Source organism: Mirounga angustirostris, unplaced genomic scaffold (genome assembly GCF_029215605.1).
Source record: "Mirounga angustirostris isolate CCGP_5_RB_7025 unplaced genomic scaffold, mMirAng1.0.hap1 SCAF_4, whole genome shotgun sequence".
Taxonomy (NCBI): Eukaryota; Metazoa; Chordata; class Mammalia; order Carnivora; family Phocidae; genus Mirounga; species Mirounga angustirostris.
In genome coordinates, this window is record NW_026991712.1 from 98542531 (window position 1) to 98563297 (window position 20767).

Sequence of the window (20767 nt, forward strand, 5' to 3'; positions counted from 1 at the left end):
GCTGTTGAGTTGGACAGACCCAGGTCTAAACCTGACTCCCATCTTTAAATAGCTGAGAAGGCTTAGGAAAATGACAGTGCCTGTTTTATTTATTTTTTATTGTTATGTTAATCACCATACATTACATCATTAGTTTTTGATGTAGTGTTCCATGATTCATTGTTTGTGCATAACACCCAGTGTTCCATGCAGAACATGCCCTCTTTAATACCCAACACCAGGCTAACCCGTCCTCCCACCCCCCTCCCCTCTAGAACCCTCAGTTTGTTTTTCAGAGTCCATCGTCTCTCATGGTTCCTCTCCCCCTCTGATTTTCCCCCCTTCATTCTTCCCCTCCTGCTATCTTCTTCTTTTTTTTTTTTCTTAGCATATATTGCATTATTTGTTTCAGAGGTACAGATCTGAGATTCAACAGTCTTGCACAATTCACAGCCCTTACCAGAGCACATACCCTTCCCAGTGTCCATCACCCAGCCACCCCATCCTTGCCACCCCCCACCACTCCAGCAACCCCAGTTTGTTTCCTGCGATTAAGAATTCCTCATATCAGTGAGGTCATATGATACATGTCTTTCTCTGATTGACTTATTTCGCTCAGCATAACACCCCCCAGTTCCATCCACGTCGTTGCAAATGGCAAGCTCTCATTCCTTTTGATCGCTGCATAATATTCCATTGTATATATATACCACTTCTTCTTTATCCATTCATCTATCGATGGACATCTTGGCTCTTTCCACAGTTCGGCTATTGTGGACATTGCTGCTATAAATATCGGGGTGCATGTACCCCTTCGGATCCCTACATTTGTATCTTTGGGGTAAATACCCAGTAGTGATAGTGCCTGTTTTATGAGGCTCAGTTTTCCCATCTGAAAAATGGGAATAATAATACAGTGTCCCTCCCATGGTGCTTGTGAGGATCAGATGTGGCAGCAACAACTAATACCCGGCACATAAGTAGCAAAATTAATCCTGCCAAAATGCCTCTGACCTAGACGGGACAGGTTTTTGGTGTTTTTTTTGGTGAGGGGCAGGAATTATTATTCACATTTCGAAAGAGCGAACTGAGACCCCAAGGTGGAAATTCCTTGCTCCAAGTGACGGAGCTGGTTGTTGGGGCAGAGAAGTTACTCAAGTACAGATGGTCTGATGCAGCCCACGACAACGTCCTAGCACCGTCTCCTGACGCCTCTACTCCTCAGAGCATTGCCCCCTGGACCTCTGCTGCTGAGGTCGACCCAAGTGACAGACCAGGGAGACAAGGAGGCGCTAGAGAGTTTGCCATCCCTGCAGGCACCAGCCCTAGCTGGTCCTGGCCCAGCCGCCCCTCGCTGTGTGCCTGTGGCTCAGTCCTTCCTCATGGGCACACTGAGGCATCGGACTTGAAGCTATGTTACAGCCCTAGCCCCCAGGACAGAGGCCCAGCCGTCCATCACCTCAGCAGCTCCCTAGGCACATGGGAACACCTGGCGTCACTCCACATCGGAGAAGGTGTGGGCAAGCTTGGGGGCCAGAGGAGGCACTGCAGGCTGAGGAGGAAGGGGAGGACAATGGGAGCAGAGCCTTCAGGGTCAGTATGCAAATGGAGCCCTGGCCCGAAAGTATGTGTGCTCTGGGGGAGATTAAGGTCCCCTACCTTGCACAAAATAAAGTCAGCTCTGGTCCACCAAGAAAGCCCAGAACGCAGACATTCAGGAGCTAACAGCCCCCGACTTCCCTCAGAAGACGTGACCCCCCTTCATTTCCCCCCCCCCCCACTCTCTACATCCTCAGTGGTAATGTGTGGCCTCCCTGTGACTATGACTCATCCATCCAACACAGAGCACCTATGTGGGCCAGGCCCAGTGCTAGGTGATGGGGAGCCATAGAGGGCAAGAACAGGCAAGGTCCCAGCTCCTGGGGAGTTGACATTCTAATTGGAGAGGTGGCCATTGTGAAATGACCCCGCAAACAGATGCTGAGTGGCAATTAGGACAGGGGCTGTGCAGGCCAGGCACCCAACGCTCCGAGAGCCTGTAGTGGGGGGACTTGAGCCAGGCAGGATGCCACAGAAGGCTTCCCCAGGAGGAAGGGATCCTTGAACTGACATCTGAGAGATACAAAAGCAAGGCTAAGAGCAGGAAGAGCATTCCCGCAGAGGGAACAGTGTGTGCAGAGGCCCAGAGGTGAGGCAGGACAGAGGGGGGCAGGTGAAAGTTAAGGGAAGAGCCCAGGCTGCCAGAAGCAGCAAGGACAAGGCAGGAGAGGAAAAGGTGAGGCTGGGAGGCAGAGGAGTCAGACCAAAGGTCCTAAGAAAGCACCTAATCTGGGAAACCGCTAAGAGATGTAGAGGAGGAGGGTAGCAACCAAGCCGACCTTAGCCACGGACTGGAGATGGGGGGATGCTGAAGAGTCAGGTGTCAAGGCAACAGCCACACTTCTGGCCCGCCTACCTGGCGGGATGCAGATGGAGTCCGAGGAAAAGGGGCAGGTCTTGATGGGGTTGGAACAGGGCAGATCAAGGCATTCGCTGCAGAAATGCTGAATTTAATGTGTCTTTACACTATCTAAGAGGAGAAGTCAAGTGGGCAGGCAGACAAGTGGGTCTAGAGTCCAGAGAAGAGGCTGAGCCGGAGATGTAACTTGTGAGGAGCAGGTGTGCCGGAAGGAACTGAGGCCCTAACTGTGGAGCGCTGAGAAGAGGCGAGCCAGGGGCCCAGGTGAGGGGGTCTCACAAGGGAGGGAGAGGAGGTGAGCAGCCCAGATGGGAGGAAGAGCAAGAGAGGGCTGGATCAGAGGCCACAGGAAGCAAGCGGGCCTGGGAGGAGGAGGGCCCCGTGCGACCCGGAAAAATACACTAGGGTGAGCCGGTCCCGGGTGGCTCGGAGCATTTGGGAAGCGATGGGGCCCGAGTCAGGTAGGAGCCAGGAGAGCCGAGAAGCAGAGGGGAAGAAATGAAGGTGAAGTGGATAATCAACTCCTTGGAGAAGCTCGCCTTGGAACAGGAGGAGAAAGACGGCAGGTTCAGGCAAAGGCTATGAAAACTATTGATTTGTTGTCTCGTTTTTGTCTTTAATGCAGTGACTTGATGATAGGTAAAAGCAGATGGAGGGCAGGCGGTCTAGAGGGGCGGGAGCTGTCTCCCATCAGAGACCCTGGAGCTGCTCATGGAGGGACCAGGACAAAAGAACGGGATGGGGCAGGGCGCCTGGGTGGCTCAGTTGGTTAAGCGACTGCCTTCGGCTCAGGTCATGATCCCAGGGTCCTGGGATCGAGTCCCGCATCGGGCTCCCTGCTCTGTGGGGAGCCTGCTTCTCCCTCTCCCACTCCCCCCGCTTGTGTTCCCTCTCTCGCTGTGTCTCTCTCTGTCAAATAAATAAATAAAATCTTTAAAAAATAAAAAAATAAAAAAAAAAAAGAACGGGATGGGGCAGGCAAGTGCAGGCGGGTTGGGATGTTCCTTATCTGCAAGGGAGTTTCTGTCTCGGTGGCTCCTGTTAAACCCGTAAAGCAGGAGGCCAAATCATCTGTTAGGGGTGAAGTCGGGACTTGCAGACAGGTGGAAGAGGTTGAAAACAGTCACAGTGAAGTATGGAGAGTGAGACGCCAGGGAAATGGGGTAGGGTTAGCCCACACTGTTGAGGGTGCACTGTGCTCAAAATGGCCTCTTTACGAAAGTAGAATGACAGGCCCACATTTCCTTATCTAAAAGCCCTGAGGCCAGACTGGTTGTGGAATTTGGGCTCTTGTGCCTAACTCTCTTTTAGAAAGGTAATGTAGTGAATATGCCACATAATTACATAACACCCCCAGCAGGGTCTGGGGCAGCACCCCGTAATCAAACACATCAGTATTTTTGCAGCAGAATATGAATATGAATATTCACAGCAAGTGAATCAATAGAGACTAAAAATAGCCTCACATCTGTTCAGGTCATTTTGCCGCCAAATGAGTTCAAGGAGAAAGAAAAAACAACTTTTGTTTTTCGGGGCTATTTGGATTTTGGCATCTTGAGTAAGGAAACAGAGGCCTATACAGAAATTTGAAGATTATTTTAAAAAGGAGAACAAAGTAATCATTGTCCCACTGGGAAAGGCCTTCTGTATCTCCCCTCTCCTGGATGGGTTCTTAAATGATTCTCCCAGAAAGTTCTGGAAATGCGTGGAGGGATTACTTGTGCCTGGAAGGCATGCAGGTATTCACTGATGCTCACAAATGTCAGTCATGCCAGTTTCACCAATCAGCTGGAACCTAGGCATCTCCCTTGGGCTAGAAACGTAGACCTAATGGCTGGGCTCTGGGTGGTCTGGTGAGTTCCAAGCAGGAAGAACACAAGATTTTGTAAGAGAGGGTAAATTGAGATGGACACAGCCCTGGTCATCTCCCTTGCATGTGGAAAAATCCCTGATCATTCTCCACTGTGTGCTGGAAAATATTTTCCCCACTTTTTGTCCCTATCTCCAAATGCAGTGAACTTACTCTTGAAAAACACTGCGGTATCTTACCTCTGGCCTTTGCCCAGGCTGTTCCCTCTGCCTGGAATTCCCTTCCTCCTACCCACATTCTGGCAAAACTATTTATTTCTCAAAACCCGGCACAAATATCACCTCCTCTCTGAAGCCTTTCCTGATGCCTCTGGCAGAGCTTGTCATGGTCCTTGGGCTCTCCCAGCTCTGGTCAACCCCTGCATATCAGAGTTATACGTCTGCCTTCTTTTCAACACTTTGTGTTTCTTAGGGGCGGAGCCCATCTCCTGTTCATCTTTGAATGCAATGTCTGGTACACGGAAGGCAAGGAAAAGAGTTGGGGGTAAGAGAGACAGACAAGGCTGCTTCCTGAAGGTGAGCTGAGCAGGAAGGACCAGACCAGGCACTGTGAAATTGTCCTGGCCTTTTTGTGCTAGGATGCAGGCTTCTAGGACAAGAAGATCCTTATGGTTTTAAACTTCTACTTTCTAAAGCATGGCTATTTTAATGCTGGCTTCTTCTCCTTTCCTCTGGTTTTTCTACCTCTCCCTTCCCCCTCCCCTCCCCCACTCCTCCTCTTCTTCATCTTCTTCTGATGATTTTTCATTTTTCATCTATATCAGTCATTACTAAAGTTTTTACTAAAGGGTCTGAATCATCTGTGAGACCCAAACATGTCATTGTTAGGATTTTCATCATTCCCTAAATCTAAAAATAAGACATGGGTAAATTCCTAGGCCCAGCCACTGTTCAGGGCCAAGTTCCACAAATGTTGGCAGCTACCCTAGGGAGGCCGCCATCATCCCAAACTGCATCATTGGAGCTCACCCTATAACTTGGAGGACAGACTCTCAAAGGACAGGGTAGGAATGTCTTATATGTGATGATTTGGAATGGGAGTAAAAATTATTTGTATGTTAAGACTGTATTTGCTATTCTTTCTTCATTTTTAAAAATTATGGAACATTTACTATAAAATGTACAAAAATGGAGAAGATAGTATAATAAACCCCCATGTACCCAACACTCATTTTCAACAGCTCCCAACATAGGGCCAACCGGTCTCCTCTGTACCCCCATGCTCCATCCCTAGATTATTTCGAAGAAAATTGGTGGATCCAAATGTGATATTAATGAGGCCCCCAAAAAGAATCTGACACTGCCAAAACTTAACCTTTGAGGAGAAAAGTGCCCTGTGTGAGCAGCCCCTGGGCACCCTCCCCAGTGGGGCTTGGAGGGACTCCCGTGCTGATGGAGATGACCAGATCTCTATGTTCAGCTGCGGGTAAAGTGAGTCAGGCACCTTTAGGATTCAATGCCTGTTGTTCCTTGAATTTAAAGGGGCTCTATCAGGATTTCTGGGGTGCTGGTACATAATTCCAACAAGGTCCTCGGGGCACCTGGGTGGCTCAGTTGGTTATGTGCCTTTAGCTCGGGTCATGATCTCAGGGTCCTGGGATCAAGTCCTACATCAGGCTTCCTGCTCAGCAGGGAGTCTGCTTCTCCCTCTATCCCCTGCTCATGCTCTCTCTCTCTCAAATAAATAAATAAAATCTTTTTAAAAATTAAAAGCAAACAAAGGGGATCTATCAGGATTTCTGGGGTGCATGATTCTAACAAGGTCCTGATCATAGTGTCTACAGAAGATGAACCCATGGCCAGACCTCAGGAAGCCCAATGTCCTTTGCAAACGTCAGGGTGTGACTGCAAGAGGAGAGGTGGGAAACGGGCTCTCCCCACCAAAGACAAGACTCGCACCCCCCTTAGGGGTTGGGGGGGAGATACCCTGAAACACAGCAAGGGCTTCCTGCCACCTCCTTGGCACATTGGCTGAGTCACTTCCTCACACGGAGAACAAGGTGTTTTCACGCATTTGACTCAGCGGCACGAAGATGCTTTCAGAATCCACGAGCAGCTCCTGAGCTCCTGGCCTGACCCGGTGCATGACCGGAGCCCACGCCCTTGCTTCTCAGCCCTGCCGGGCACCTGCCGGTGTGCGAGCCAGCCGGGGCCGCGAGACACCAGATGGCACTGGAGCGCCGGGTTCCCACTGCCCAAGAACAGTGTCACCTTCACGAGGGAGAGAATAATAATCACTACGGCTTACCATGCGCTCTCCGCACGCCAGGAGCAGCCCTCCATGGTGTCCTGACAAGGCTGTCGGAGAGCTACCAGGGTTCACCCCATCTCGCAGCTGAGGAAAACGGAGTGAGTTCCCCAGGCATCTTGCCCCCGGACCACAGAGAGATGAGCTGGGATCCGAACCAGCCTGTCTGGCTCCAGAGCCCACCCTCTGGCAACAAGGCTGGCCTGCCCTGGTCGTCCTGCCCAGAAGCCCTCCTCTACTCGTGGGGGTCAAGGAGCTCTGCCCCTGGGCCTTCCAGGCCTCCCAGGACCCCACTTCTCTAAGGGTTAACACGCGCCCTGACCCGGGGGCTGGTCGGGCTCCCTGGTGAAGACCCCAGGGGTGGCGAAGAGAGAAGCTGATGCCAAAGCTGCTGGCAGCTCAGGTTCTGCCGGGTAGCCCCTACCCCCGAAGACTGTGCGGCTTTCATCTTAACCAATGACCCCGGACTTAAAACTCAAAGGACACACAAAGGCACAGTAAGGCCTCCTTTCCCCCACTCGATCCAAACACTCGATTCCTCTTCACTAGACGTGACCATGATCTCTGCTGCTTGCGTGCCCTTCCAGTGATATTTCATGCATCTATCAGTGACACACACCCCCAACAAACATATCTACGCGTGTGTGTATTCCTCCCCTTCCTCCCCTACTGTCCACACCGGAGATGTCCACCGCCCTGCCCCAGGCTCCACACTTCCTTGTCGTGCTGAGTTGGGAACCCACAGAGTTCTAGGGCTCCTGGAACGCACAGTCTGTCATCCCTCAAATCCCCCATCTCCACACCCCTTCCCTGGATGGTCCTCCCTGCTCTGATTCGGTGGTTCTCCAGCCTGGCTGCCCCTCAGAACCACCGGGGGCTTTCAAGAGCCACTGCTGCCTGGATACGCCCCGGTGATCCTGATTAACCAGTCCGCTGGCTGGAGTCTGGTTAGTCAAGGGTGGGCCTGAGGCCGCTGCTCCCCCTGCAGCCCGCTGGGGTGGAGGCTGTTCTCGTGCACGCCCATGCTGCCATTGGGCCTGGAGGTGGATGGGGTGCTGCCCGTTCCTCCAGGTCATCATTCTTATTCCACGGTTTCCTCTCTCTGTCCCGCTCTACTGCCATCAGGATTCTCGGTCCCTTCAGCTCCTCCCTTCCACCAATCCTGTCCTCCACCCCAGGCCTCGGGTCGTGCCATAGCGTCTGTCATATGCTCCAACGAGGACCTCAACATTAAGGACCCTGAACCCCAAAGCACCCCATCTTTCCAGCTCTTTTTAGTATCTTGACTCCAAAAATTCTTCAGCCTCACTGGGACCCACCTACATTTCACTGCCCCCACCCTGTTTGGAGCCTAACTTCCCTTCTTGATCGGCTTAGTCAAGGGCCCATCACTTGGTTAGTCCCTTGCTACCCTCTTAACTCCCCTGCCACCTCTCTCCATGGTCGTCCCGCGTCATTGCCTCCCGACCCTGGTCCAACCCTCCACCGACTCTGGGCGTGCCCTCCAGCAGCTAAGCATAGCTAGAGAAATCACACCTTGGATGAGTTATTTAACCTCCCTGTGTGTCAGTTTCCCCACGTGCAAAATGGCAAGAATAACCTCTGCCTCAAGGGTCATTATGAGCTTTAAAGGAGCTGATGTATGTAAGGTGCGGGTAACAGTGCCCAGCACCCAGTAAGTACCATCCACTGTAAAGCACAGGATTGTTCTAAGTACCCCCTCACTGTGGGAGATAGCCTGCTTTCAGAGGTATAAATAGGAGGAACTGTCCAGCTTGGAATTGGAGAAATATGAGCTACACCGTGCGGGCTGACTGCACCGCACACCCGTGCCCCCTGCTGTGCTGCACGCCTTCCCTGTCCCCTGCATCATCACCTCACACTCGCTCCTCCTTAGGCCCCCACCACCCCTCCACCATTCAGACCCTCAACCGATGCCCTCGCTTCCTCCTTCCCAGAAAAAAATGGCACGAGGGGAAGAGAGCTCCCGCAATGAGATGCTATCACTAGTCCACAGCTTTAAATTCTCTGATTCCCAAATTTATATCTCCACCTGACCGGCAGACTCATCTGACCAACTGCCTACTTAACATCTCCACTTGGATATCTTTTTTTTTTTTTAAGATTTTATTTATTATTTATTTGACAGAGAGAGAGAGAGCAAACACAAGAAGGGGGAGAGGCAGAGCGAGAGGGAGAAGCAGGCTCCCCGCTGAGCAGGGAGCCTGACGTGGGGCTTGATCCCAGGACCCTGGGATCATGACCTGAGCCAAAGGCAGAGATGCTTAATGGACTGAGCCACCCAGGCGCCCCTCCACTTAGATATCTATTAGACATCTTAGACCTGCCAGATCCCAAACAGCAGTCTTGAACCTGCCCCTCTCACCATCTAATTTCGTCTCCATAAATGTCAACTCCATGCTTCTAGGTGCTCAAGCAAAAGACCTTGGAGTCATCCTTGACCATTCTCTTTCTCTTGCCCCTCACGTCCAATCCAACAACAAATTTTGTTGACCCTACTTCCTAGATATATCCTCAATCCGACCACTTCTCATCACTCCCACTGCCATCACCTGGGCTCAAATTGCAGTCACCTCTCACCTGGATGAATTCTAGAACCTGGATGGATTCACCTGGATGGAGCCTTCTGGCAGATCTCCCTGTTCCACCCTTGCCCCCTCAGATTCTCTATGGCAGCCAGAGAGATCCTTCAAAGACAGAAGTCAGATCGTGCTGCTCCTCTGCTCAGAACCTCTAATGGCTCCCATTTCACCAAGAGTAAACACCAAAGTCATACCTGGCTCACAAGACCCTCGTGAACTCGCTCCCACTATCCCCTTGACCACATGTCCTTACCTCTCTCCCCACCCATTCCAGATTCACTAGCCTCCTTGGATTGGACGCCAGGCACATCCAATCTCAAGGCCTTTTCGTTTATCACTCCCTCCGAAATGGAAAGTGCTACTTCCAGATATCCACACAGCCTGCTCCCCCACCTGCCACGTCTTTACTCAAATGCCACTTTCTCAAGGAGGCCTTCCTTGAACACTGTCTGAAGCAAGCCCTCTCCCTGGTGTCCCTAATCCTCTTTTCTCTGCTTTATTTTTCTCCTTAGCAATACCACCCAACAAGTCCTTAATCTTATATCGCCTGTCTCCCTAAAATACAAGATCCAGGAGGGTTGGGAAGTTTGTCTGCTTGGTTCATGGCTGCGTCCCAGGACCCACAACAGAGCCCGGAACATAACAGGCATCCCACGAACATTTGCTGAACGAAGGGATAAATGAATGGTGGTCATTCAGGTTGTTTTCAATCTTCTGCCACTAAAACATTTGCTGTAGTGACCAATACTGTGCACAGATCATTTTGCTTGTGAGTGAATATATCTGTAGGACAAGTACCTGGGAGTGGAATTGCTGGGCCAAAGAACTTGAACAGTTGTAATTTTGATAAACATTTTCTGAAAGTTCTGGTGGTGAGAAGTTTACCATAATCTACGACTCTGTGTTGAGCCAGTCACATGGTGAATTCTGTAGCCCTCCATGCTGACTTGGGTTTTTCACTGGATGGAAAGAAAGTAATCAGGAGAGAAGTTGCCCGAGGAATCCAAGAACTTAATTAGCCATCAACATGAGTTACTGTCCCATCAAAGATGTTAGTGGGTCATCATGGTATCCTGGCCACATTGCATTTGTCACACACTCAGTGACTGCTTGAGGGCATGGACTGAAAGGCCAGATCCTATGGTTTGGATTATTTCTGATGTTGGAAGACTTTATAAGAAGACATTCAGCATATCCATGGAGAGCCTATGCTTTTTTCAAGTGGATTCGGAGATACCCTGGCCAAAAATCTTCTTGGACTCCGCCATGGCTGCCAAATGGCATGATCCCTGGGGATTTCATTCCCACTGTGGTCAATATAAATGGAGCAGTGCACAGCCTGGGCAGCTGTGTGCAATGACCCTAGCATTCGATAGCACCATTCTAGGTCAAGAACTTGAATTGGTTCCAGGGTTCCTCATATCTCAGCAGTCCTGTGCTGGCATAGTCAGAGCTCTGCAGCAGTAGTCTGCCCCGTATGGACAGTCAGAAGACTGAGAGTGGATCCACCCTTTTTGTGGATGGCTTGGAGGAATTTGTAAATAGGAGCCTCACCCAGCCATCATTACTAGCTTTACCTGCAGCACAGGCTATGAAGGGGGATCCTTGACGGAAGAGTTTGACCTTTGAGGCCCTTAGGCCTCCCCTTCCCTGTGCAACACATCCATTCAAAGTCAAGGGCAGCAGCTGCCCCATAGAACTGCTCAGTGAGCAAGATCTCAAGACGAGCCCACAGGCTCTACCCAGACTGGAAGTCACAAGAGCTAGATGGGCCAGGGCCACCTGCTGGGTCTTGGTAACCTGGCTCCTCCAGGGCCTTCCAGGTTCGGTTTCTTTAAACTTCACCTCAGGGGGACTCTGACCCCTGCAGATGCTAAAGTGGCATCACACCATTTCCTGAACATCCAGGAAAAGGTTTTGGAAAGGAGTGTCCTCTATTGTTCCAAGTGCACATCCACCATCTTGCAACCAGCTGATTGGCAAAAATGGAAGTCTGATAAACGTGGAGACACAGGGATTCTCCTATACAACTGGTGGGAGTGTTGGCCATAGCCACCATTTTGAAGAGCAATTTGGCCACCGTCCAGCGAAACTGAAGATACGCATACCCTTTGAGATAGCAATTCCACTCCTAAACACAGACACCCTTGGGAAAATTGTGCACGTGAAGACCTGTGCAATAATGTTTACTGTAGCACTCCTAGCCCCATGGTGAAAGCTGAAAACAACATAAATGATCCTCACCTAGAGAATGAACAAATACAGTTCAGTGCTACAGTGGACTACGATACAGCAGGAAAGATGGATGCACTAGAGCTACAAACAGCACTATAAATAAATCTCAGGTTACAGTGTTGCGCAAAAATAAAAGCTAAAGCAAGTCACAGGAAGTTGCGTATAATACGATGCCACTTATGTAAAGGTTAAAAGTATGCACAAATGCTATCCATTGTTTATGCATACGGGTATATGTATTACGAATTTTAAAAAGTGTATTAGGAGGGTAAATCCCAAATTCAGGATAGTGCTTATCTTTGGGGGAGGAAGGACATGGGATCAGGGCAGGCTATAAGGGCACTTTTATGGCCTCTGTAATATTTTATGGCCTCTCTAATGTCTATTATAGTATTATATATGTGTGTTTACATGCCTGAGACATTTCATGATTAAACAGATGTTTTAAAGAGTGTCTGAATCAAATAGGGAACAGTACTGTGTGTGCTGGGACCAGAAGCCAGTCTCATGAATCCCTCCCTTACTGGGCTCTCTCAAGATGGATGCCACCAAGGGGCCTGCCCATCTGGAGACCTGGGTGAATCTCCCCGTTTATGAACACCTCCAGAGTATACTGTTTCCTAACAAAGTCCAGTAAAATATAACTGAAAGACTCAAGTGAAAACGGTAGATTGATCATTATTCTAGAAATACAGTGGAAGTAATTCATAAAAACCACTGGCTTTCTTCTCATGGCCCTTTCCCCCCAAACATATCACTTGTTCACAACATCCTCATGTCAGCCACGTGGCTCGGGAGGCACACTCATGGTCAGGAGATTCACTAAGCTCTTCCTGAAGTGGACCTCCATGGTTGCAAGCCTCAGATGTTCTATCCAAGAATGCCCAGGGCCAATGGATTTCCTATCTGATGACTATGAGTGGTGTGTGTCTTACCCACTGCCATCCCCCAACGTCTGGGGATGTTCTAGGGATTCCCCATTAGATCTGGGTTCTTCTCCCTGTGTCATCTGTATGAACTTCTTGTGTGAACACCAGTGTGGGTGAGCACACGTGTGACACGGCACTGTGAGGGCCAAGGCTGAGGGCCTCAAGATGGTGGTGTTCTGACCCATGCCCATTGCCTGGAGTCTCACCAATGAGCTGGCTGCTCACTGATCAGCTGGCATTTGGAATTGGACCTCCCCAGCCTTCCCCGATGGGTTACTAATGTACATTGCTTGGGGCACCTTGAAGGGCATCCCATTCTGCATTTGAAATCTCCTTATTGCTCAGGGGACTAGCTCATGCCAGTCGTGGCCAGTGGGGAATAGAGAGGCAAGGCCATGTGGTGGCAAAGACCACCATCAAGAAACCTGCATGTATCTCTTCAGGATGACTATGGCCCTGGGATAGCCCTGTGAAATGTGCACAGTGGTCCCTCACTGGGCTATGGGGGGCAGGATGAAACGTGCGAAGATATGGATGGATTTGGTAAGGGTAAAATCATACCCCGCGTGCTCTATTATCCTGAATAAAACAGTAACACTGTTCCCCTGATTTGGGTACAAGCTGGGATTCCCAGCACGGAGATACCTTTTCTTAGGCATCTCCTTGGTTCCTGCTGTCATAGATCCACTGATGAAACCGCCCATGCTCCCAACCTCCATGTCCCAGCCAAACCTGCCTTCCCACCATGGCCTCAAGCATGCCCAGTGCTTTTCCACACTTGCTCCTGCAGTTCCTTTGACTGCAATGTCCGACGGCCATTCATTGAAATAGGATCTGCTCCCCGGTCACCCCTCCCTGAAGCTTCTCCCGATTCTACCCAAATTGAGGTGATGTCCCTCTCATTGGAAACTTGAGGGCAGGTGCATGCCCTTTCCCCAGTGCATGCCTCCAGGGGCCTGTGATGACTGCCTGACACATGACAGGTCCTTATGAGCGCTAAACTGCAGGACGCTGGCCAGGCCCAGCGGAGCTGTCGGTGTCCCCCAGACCCTTACCTTGGGGGTAAACATGTGTAGGATGCCATCGACGGCCCCTCGCAGCAACAGCCCCCGGACCAGGAAGCAGGCGAGCACCACGTAGGGGAAGAGGGAGCTGAAATACATCACCTACAGAGAGGACAGGGACCCACGGTGGGGCAGAGTGCCTCCTGAGGCTGGCACCCCCCTCCCCACTCACAGCTGGGGCACACGAGCCTCCTCTGATGGCAGGAGTAAGAGAAGCCCTGGGACCACTGGGCACAGGGCCAAAGCCACTGTGCACCTGGCACTAAGCCAAGGCAGAAGCAAGAGCACAGACAAGCTGGAGTCAGTATGGCTGGGCCTGGGGCTAGCTTCCCCCTTCCCAAGGGCTGGCAGGGCTGGGCCTACAGCCTCCTCACCCCCAAGGGCCGCCAAGGGGGCAAGGAAACCTCTCCTCTCCCCTCTTCACTTTTTCACGTCTCATGCCTGCCTTTCCATCCCTGACTCCAGCGGACCCCCTAAGGCTCTCCCCTGTCCTTAGAGCTCCTTTGACAGAAGGCATCCAGGAGGTTACAGACATGGCTCCCAAGCCAAAACATCAGAAAAGGTCCTGCCTCTTGTGATTATACACTGCGTGCTGTTTTCTAGCATGTGCATTTCTTGCACATTTCTGTATTCCCCTGTGCCCGGCAGAGAGCCACACAGGAAGGAGATGCTCACAGAGTGTTAGCTGCACCGAAACAAATCAAGACGGCTGTTTGGGTGGGATGGTGTTGAAGGTGAAAGAGCGTGTGTGTCCAGAGCTGGAGCACCTGAGTTCTGATCCTGGCTCTGCCATTTACCTACCATGTGACCTTGAGCTATTCACGTGACCTCTGTGCGCTTCCCTCTGTGCATCTATAAAATGGGTGTAAGGCTTCCTAACTCATAAGGTTGTTGTGGACCAAAAGCATTTGTACGTGTGGCAGTACCTGATAAGTGCCCTCAAGTGTCAGCTACTGTTTTGGCCTGTGGAGAGGCAAGAGGTGGTAGCCAAGAATACTCTACCTTCCCAAGGCTTAGCTGCCTTACTCGAGAAGTCCATGGAACCTGGAGCCTCAGACAGTTGGCCAAGGCTCCAGTTCCAGCTCTGGGACTGACTGGCTGTGTGATCTCAGGGGAGGGGCTTTCCTGGCTCCCGGCCTCAGTTTCCTCATCTGTAGAATGGATGGATTGAGCCACAGAGTCTCTCATGTCCTTTCCAGCCCTGGCAGTCCGTGAATACTGGTACATGACAAAGAAGAAAGGGCCCCTGCCTGAAGGGTGTGTGTGGGATTGGCTGGGCTGCACCCTAAGAGGGCATCGGAGAGCCACCCTCGGAGGCCCCAAGGCCCCTTCGCTCACAGCACCCACCTGCTCAAGGCGCCCCTTAGTTCACACACAGTGCACTGCTGATTTCCACCAAAAAGTGCTCAGAGCAGACTCTTCTAGGGCTTTTGCTTGGGAACCTAAGGGGCTAGGATCTAGACGAATGTCCCTGGGTCCGAACTCCTAACTCTCTTTCTCTTTAAAGTCTGCGGAGCAGGCCTGAGGTATCTGAGCACAGAGGTGGCTGGGGGTCAAGCACTGATTTTCCACAAGCCCCCTCCTAGCCACTCCTGGTGGGCTGTTCACAGGGAAAAATGATGCAGCAGTGACACGCCCATCACCTCCACGGCGGGTCTGTGTCGTCATCCTGAGCCACCCAGAGGCCAAGCCCACTCAATAGACCCTGCATGGCGTAACCCAGTGCCTTCAGCCCCCTGCCCGCCATGCTCTTCTGTGGCCCCCTGTGTGAGTCTGACTCCCTTCCTGCTCACCTTCCCCGAGGACTGGATGCCCTTGACGACGGCCATACCCACGATGCTCCAGGCCACCAGGAGACACAGGGTCATCTTCCAGTTGAGGCCGCCGCTCTCCGAGATGGAGTTGGATATGTCCAGGGCCTCTCGGTACCAGAAGTAGGTAGTGGCTGAGCTCTTTTCACACTCTGCCTCCACCACTGGAACAACAGCAAAGGCCAGAGGGCCTCAGGCGGGGCTGTGGGGCCACCTCCTCTGCCTGATCCCCACCCAGGGCAGCAGTGGGCGAGCCCCCGGCTGAGTGCGGGTAGTAGGGAGGGCCAGTGGTCCTTCTGGGCTAGCCAGGATCTGGCAGACCCTGAGGACTCCAGATGGGGCTCCAGATAGGGCCCAGGAGGCTTCGGGACACACGGATCTGCTGAATTCCCACACATGCCACCCCTGCCCGCCTCCATCCGTGGAGGGCAGCAAGGATTAGGCAGAACTGGCCTCAGGTTCCTTGGGAAAGGTCCTGAGCTAAGAGTCAGACATCTGGTTTCTCATCCCAGATCCTGGTGCAAAACACAGGAAAGCCACTTCTGGGACCTCAGTTTACCCATCTGTGAGTGGAATAAATCATCCAGCCTTTTATAAGACTGGCGTGCAAATTAAGGCTGCTTCCAGATAGGATGGTATTCGAGTAACACAGGATCATTGATAACAACTAAACAAAGCCACACTTTCCAGAGTTTTCCTTATACTCATTTCATTCAATTCCCTGAGAACTCTAGGGGATAGGCCATCAGAATGGGAAATGAGGATCAGAGAGGGTAGGTATCTTATTCAAGGTGACACAAGTCAATGAAATCCCGAATCTGTGCCTAAGCCTCTTAGGCTCCTTCAAACCCTTCCTGGGACAGGCTGGCTGGGGTCCCCAGGTGGGGTCCTATTCAGAGGGTTCCATACTTGCCTGCCACAGTCCCATTCCTGATGACAGGACATTCGCTCCACGGCAGCGGGTACTGGAAGGACTTGAAGAAGTAGAAGATGCTCCACCCGATGATCACATTATAATACAGCCCAACAAAGAGGCAGACCTGAGGACAAGGGTCCACGGTGGGGGGAGGGGTCATGAAGGCCGCAGGCTACTCCACCCCACCCCCACTCCCGGTCCAAGGCCCAGGCTCCCCCTGACCGCACAAAACACTTCGAGGTCTTGCAGGAGGCGGAGGAGGGGGAATGAGGCATGGGCTTTGAGGGCCTCCTCCTAATCCTCTCTTCATCTGGTATTCAGGGAATCCACAGAGGAATGTTTCAGATATTAAAGATCTCTCCTTTAAGCAATGAACTCTTAAAATGTTAATCCTTTCCAGTTTGAAATTCTTCTAAGATGCTTAAAGCATTTCCCCATCATTTCCTGATGACTCAGGATGACAATTCCAGAGCTGCCCTCCGGGACCATGGAGGCCGGCACAGCTTTTGTCTCTATAGACAACAGCCCCAGACTGCAGTGCACTTGAGGTTCTGCGGATGCGTCTTACTGGTGTCTTATGTCCTCCCTCCTCTTAGGACACCGCTCTCTCTTTGGTACTGGCCGTAGCCTGCCCCCAGACAGACATCACTTCTCGTGTCTCGGGAACACAAACATTAGCTTTGGCAGAATTCTACTTGAAAGAGGAATGCGTAGATTCGGACTGAGGGTCCGAAAGCTTTCTCAGAAAGCAATGCTTTTACACACAGGGATCTGCTGTGTCTGCTCTGGATGCTGAGAGGCCCCTTCTACCTCCAGGGGCCCAGCTCTGTTACGTTGATCAGTGTGAGAGCTGAGGGCCCCTTGCTGCCTCAGTGTCACCTGAGCTCTGGTGTGCAGGATCAGACACTCCTACGGCACTCCTTAAGGGGAATATAGACGGAGAGAGACCCCTACTTCTTCCGCTTGGGCGCTTTCAGGCTGAGGGGAGACCCACTCACACTCATGGGTACACACATGGCCAGCCCCAGGAGGAGACGCTGTGTTTAGCCGTGTCAGCCTGAGCAGAGGTGAAGCCCAGCAGGACTGCGGGAGCTACACAGACCCTCCCCCAGTCCCTTCCAGAAGCAGGTGTGAGCAGGGGCACCGTGTGCTTTACCCTTAAGGGAAGCTCAGTTTCCTTACCTAGAGAACTAAGCAGAGCCTTACCTCCAGCCCCGTGAATGAGCCTCACCAAGCTCCCCATCCAGGCCAGTGGGGCCTCTCTGGCTCCCACTGTTCCAAAGCCTCACCCCTCCTGGGTCAGCCATGGGCTCTTGTCTGAAACCTTCTCCAACTCTGTTCCTGTGCCTAACAAACTGGCAATGAGACCTCATGCCTCAGGGCGGCCTTTTCCTGGGCCACACTCTCGCCCAATTCAAATACTCTTCAATCAAGGAAAGAGGAAGGGCTTCCCTCACACGGGGCTGAAGGGCTGGTAAGCAGACAGAGGTATCCGGGACGGTCCACGTTCTCTGCGGTCCGGCCGCAGAGAACTCCAGCTGAGATGTCCCAGCTTTTCCTCCTCGGTAACAATTCCAAATACTATATCCTGCTTCAGAAAGCACAGCTCACTTTCAACGTAGGAAATGCGTGGCCTTGAGATGCTGGCTGTAAGCAATTCTCATGCGGAGGGTCTCCCTCCCTGCCCTTGACCTGGCCCAACTGCAAACCCCATTCCCGGGAGCGGCCCCTCAGCCTGCTGGTTCCTGCCCAGCGTGGGCCCCCGACTCACTATGCAGCTGGAGAAGCCGATGCCCCCCAGGCGGGGGCACACATAGTGCCACACGCCAATGCTGCCACGGCGGATCCTCTGGCCCACAGCCAGCTCCAAGAAGAAGAGTGGGATCCCGATGATGATCAGCAGCACAAGGTAGGGCACCAGGTAGGCACCTGGGGAGGAGAGAGGAGCGTCAGAGGGTGTCCGAAGCACGGCACCAGGGTGAGGGAGGACAGCCACGTCCTACAGTCTTACCCACCCTCTGACCATCCCCAAACTGCTGCCAGGCCTTGTGCTCCTGCAGGAGTGGTCTGGTTCCTACATGTGACCCACCATGCACTGGCCACCGGACCCCCCTTCTTCCCCTTGACTGCCCTGATCTGAAACGCTAAGGGAGGACTGCTCGCAAGGTCAGATCCCGAGAGAGACAGACAGATGCTGTACCGTCGCTCAGGAATTCACCGTCAAGTCCTGCACGGACCCAGTCGCGTCCTGACGTACTGTGTGGACACCTGTTCACGCTCCCTCCCGGCCCCCAGAGAAGCAGCCCCAGAAGGAGTGGGCCCCGTTCACTCGCTGCTCCCCAGAGGCACAGACCCCAGGCACGGCCTTCCCCGCCTCTGAAACAGATGCCAACGCCGCAGACCAGGCAGCTCCAAGGAAGCGGAGCCTGGAAGCTCTCCAAGGAGAGAGGGTCTGACAGGCACCACCATTAATCTACAGCTAATTGGAGGAACGAGAGAGAGAAATTAGCAGTTCAGAAAAGCATAGCTGGGAGGATGGTAATGAATAGACAGAACAGATCTTGATAAAGATTCCAGATGATAAATTAAACTCACTGTCCCTGGCCTCACTGCAGACACAGTCTCAATTCCAAGTGACAGGGCGTTTAGCAGGAGAATTAAAATCGTGTCTGGACACAGACGAGTGATCTGTCCTGAGAGTCGTGCCAGCAACCGCCAGACAGCCCCAGTCACCAGGGCCCCGGTGGTCAGCCAGCACCCCCAGACCAAGCCTTGCCGGTTGGGAGTATCCAAAAGACCCCCAGCCACACACAGCTCTGCCCCCCGAAATACGACATTCCATGTGTATCCAAGCTTCGGAAGAAAGCCGGGGAGCAGGCATTTCCTGGGCACAAGACCCAGCACTTGGCAACAGTCAGCTGTTTACTACGGGTTTACCCTGTGCCAGGCACTTGCAGTGGGGGGGTCTGGGGGCAAAAGAAAGCACAGCCACTATCCCAGGACAGCTCGCAGTCTGGGAGGCAGGACCCGCAGGTTCACGTGAGCAATGTCAGCACACGTGCACGCACACGCACACACGCGCGCACGCACGCATGCACGCAGACTAGTCACAGGGGGCCAGCTGAGCACCAGGCATGCCGAGGGAGGGCTCAGGGTCCAACAGAACTAATCAGGAAAGTCTTCCAGGGGCGGTAACCCACCCAGCCTTATATGACAGCATCTAATTCATTAAACATACACCTACACATGGCCACACGTACACATAAGTTCAACTTGGCACTAACAAGCAGTACCATCCTGGCGCTGAAAGGAGGGGGGGCCTGAAGGACCCCTGGTTCTGCCTCTTGGTCTTGGGTTTGGGGAAATGAGAGAGGAGGCACGTGACGTGCAGAAAAGCGAAGGGACACGACCTCACTGGTTTTGTATTTCAGCCATATCCCCTTGGGTGGGGCAAAACGGGCAGGGAGGCGGGTTTCGGGGTGTCCCGAGGGCAGGCTGGCGTCTTCTGTGAAGGCTTTTCTCCTCTCCCCAAAGAACCAGGGAGAGCCTCCACATGTGTGCTGTCCACAGAGCAGTCCTCAGCAAAGACCGGCCACGGGCAAGCCGCCACCTGCCACTGGGGCCAGTGGCCTGAGTCGGGCCCAGGGCACGGAGCTGGCAGCAGCTCTCCACCCCAAGCCACGGCCCAGCCACACACAGCGCTCAGCAGCTGGGGTCCGGGTGAGGATTTTTGGTTAGGCAGAGGTCCTTTTTCTTATCAACCCGTGTTGAAATCATTTGGAAATGCACCCTCTCCTGCCTTCAAAAATACAATTTGGAGACGTGACGGGATCCCCTATGATATTCCAGTGACTTGTGGGAACTTCGGGTCCTCCCTCTCAATAGCTGGGAGCACTGGTCAGGGTGTCAAGCTCTCAGAAGCTGGGCTGTGGCACCTCTGAGACCTCCTTGATCTCTGCAGTCTCCGTCTTGGTCTGTACTCTGGGTCTTGCTTCTGGCAAACCCTGAGGTTATTTCTGGGATTTGAAAGACCACCTGGTTCTCAGCCTGTTGAGATGCATACCAAGTAGGAGCTGAGACCCGGACCCCCGGGGCCTGACGTCCTGGGCCTGAATCCTAGCTCTGCCACTTACTAGCTGTGTGACTTTGGGCCAATTCCTTGATCTCTCTGTGCCACTTTTGGTCATCTATCTGAAGAGGATAATAATTCGGCAGAACCACATGAAACTGCTGATACGTGACCATCTTTGACTCAGAAAACACCCATTTCTCATGCTTCAATGCTACCCTTGCACGGGGCTGTTGTGAGGATTTACATGAGTTACTTCGCCCTAGTCAGCACTTGATGAACATTTGCCCCTTTTTCATAAAAATCAACAGAAAAAAAAAAAGCAAACTAAAAGAACGCAGATCAAAGGAACCGTCAGCATCGAGTGGTGCGAGCTAAGCAGAGTTCCAGAGTGCCCACCCAGATTTCAGCCAATTTACTGGCTCTCCCACGGCTCAAAACCACAGAGCTGCCTCTCTCCACCCAACAGTTTTCTCCTTCCTGTATCTGAAATAGGATCATTAGCCTCCTTCCAAAAATCATTTGGGATGACTTACCATAATACTCGTAGAGTACAGGAGAGTTAAAGGCAGAGATAAAAAGGGAT

General features: G+C 52.3%; 1 protein-coding gene across 1 annotated transcript in view; it reads right to left on the minus strand.

Annotated features, from left to right (window-relative positions):
• The window catches only part of SLC6A17 (solute carrier family 6 member 17), a 49556-nt gene that overhangs the window by 10019 nt on the left and 18770 nt on the right, over nt 1-20767 (minus strand). The window contains exons 4-7 of the mRNA XM_045895375.2: nt 17884-18041; nt 16110-16236; nt 15179-15360; nt 13377-13487 (exon numbers count right to left, since the gene is read on the minus strand). Coding sequence (XP_045751331.1) covers nt 13377-13487; nt 15179-15360; nt 16110-16236; nt 17884-18041 — 578 coding nt within the window. The remainder of the gene's footprint in view (nt 1-13376; nt 13488-15178; nt 15361-16109; nt 16237-17883; nt 18042-20767) is intronic.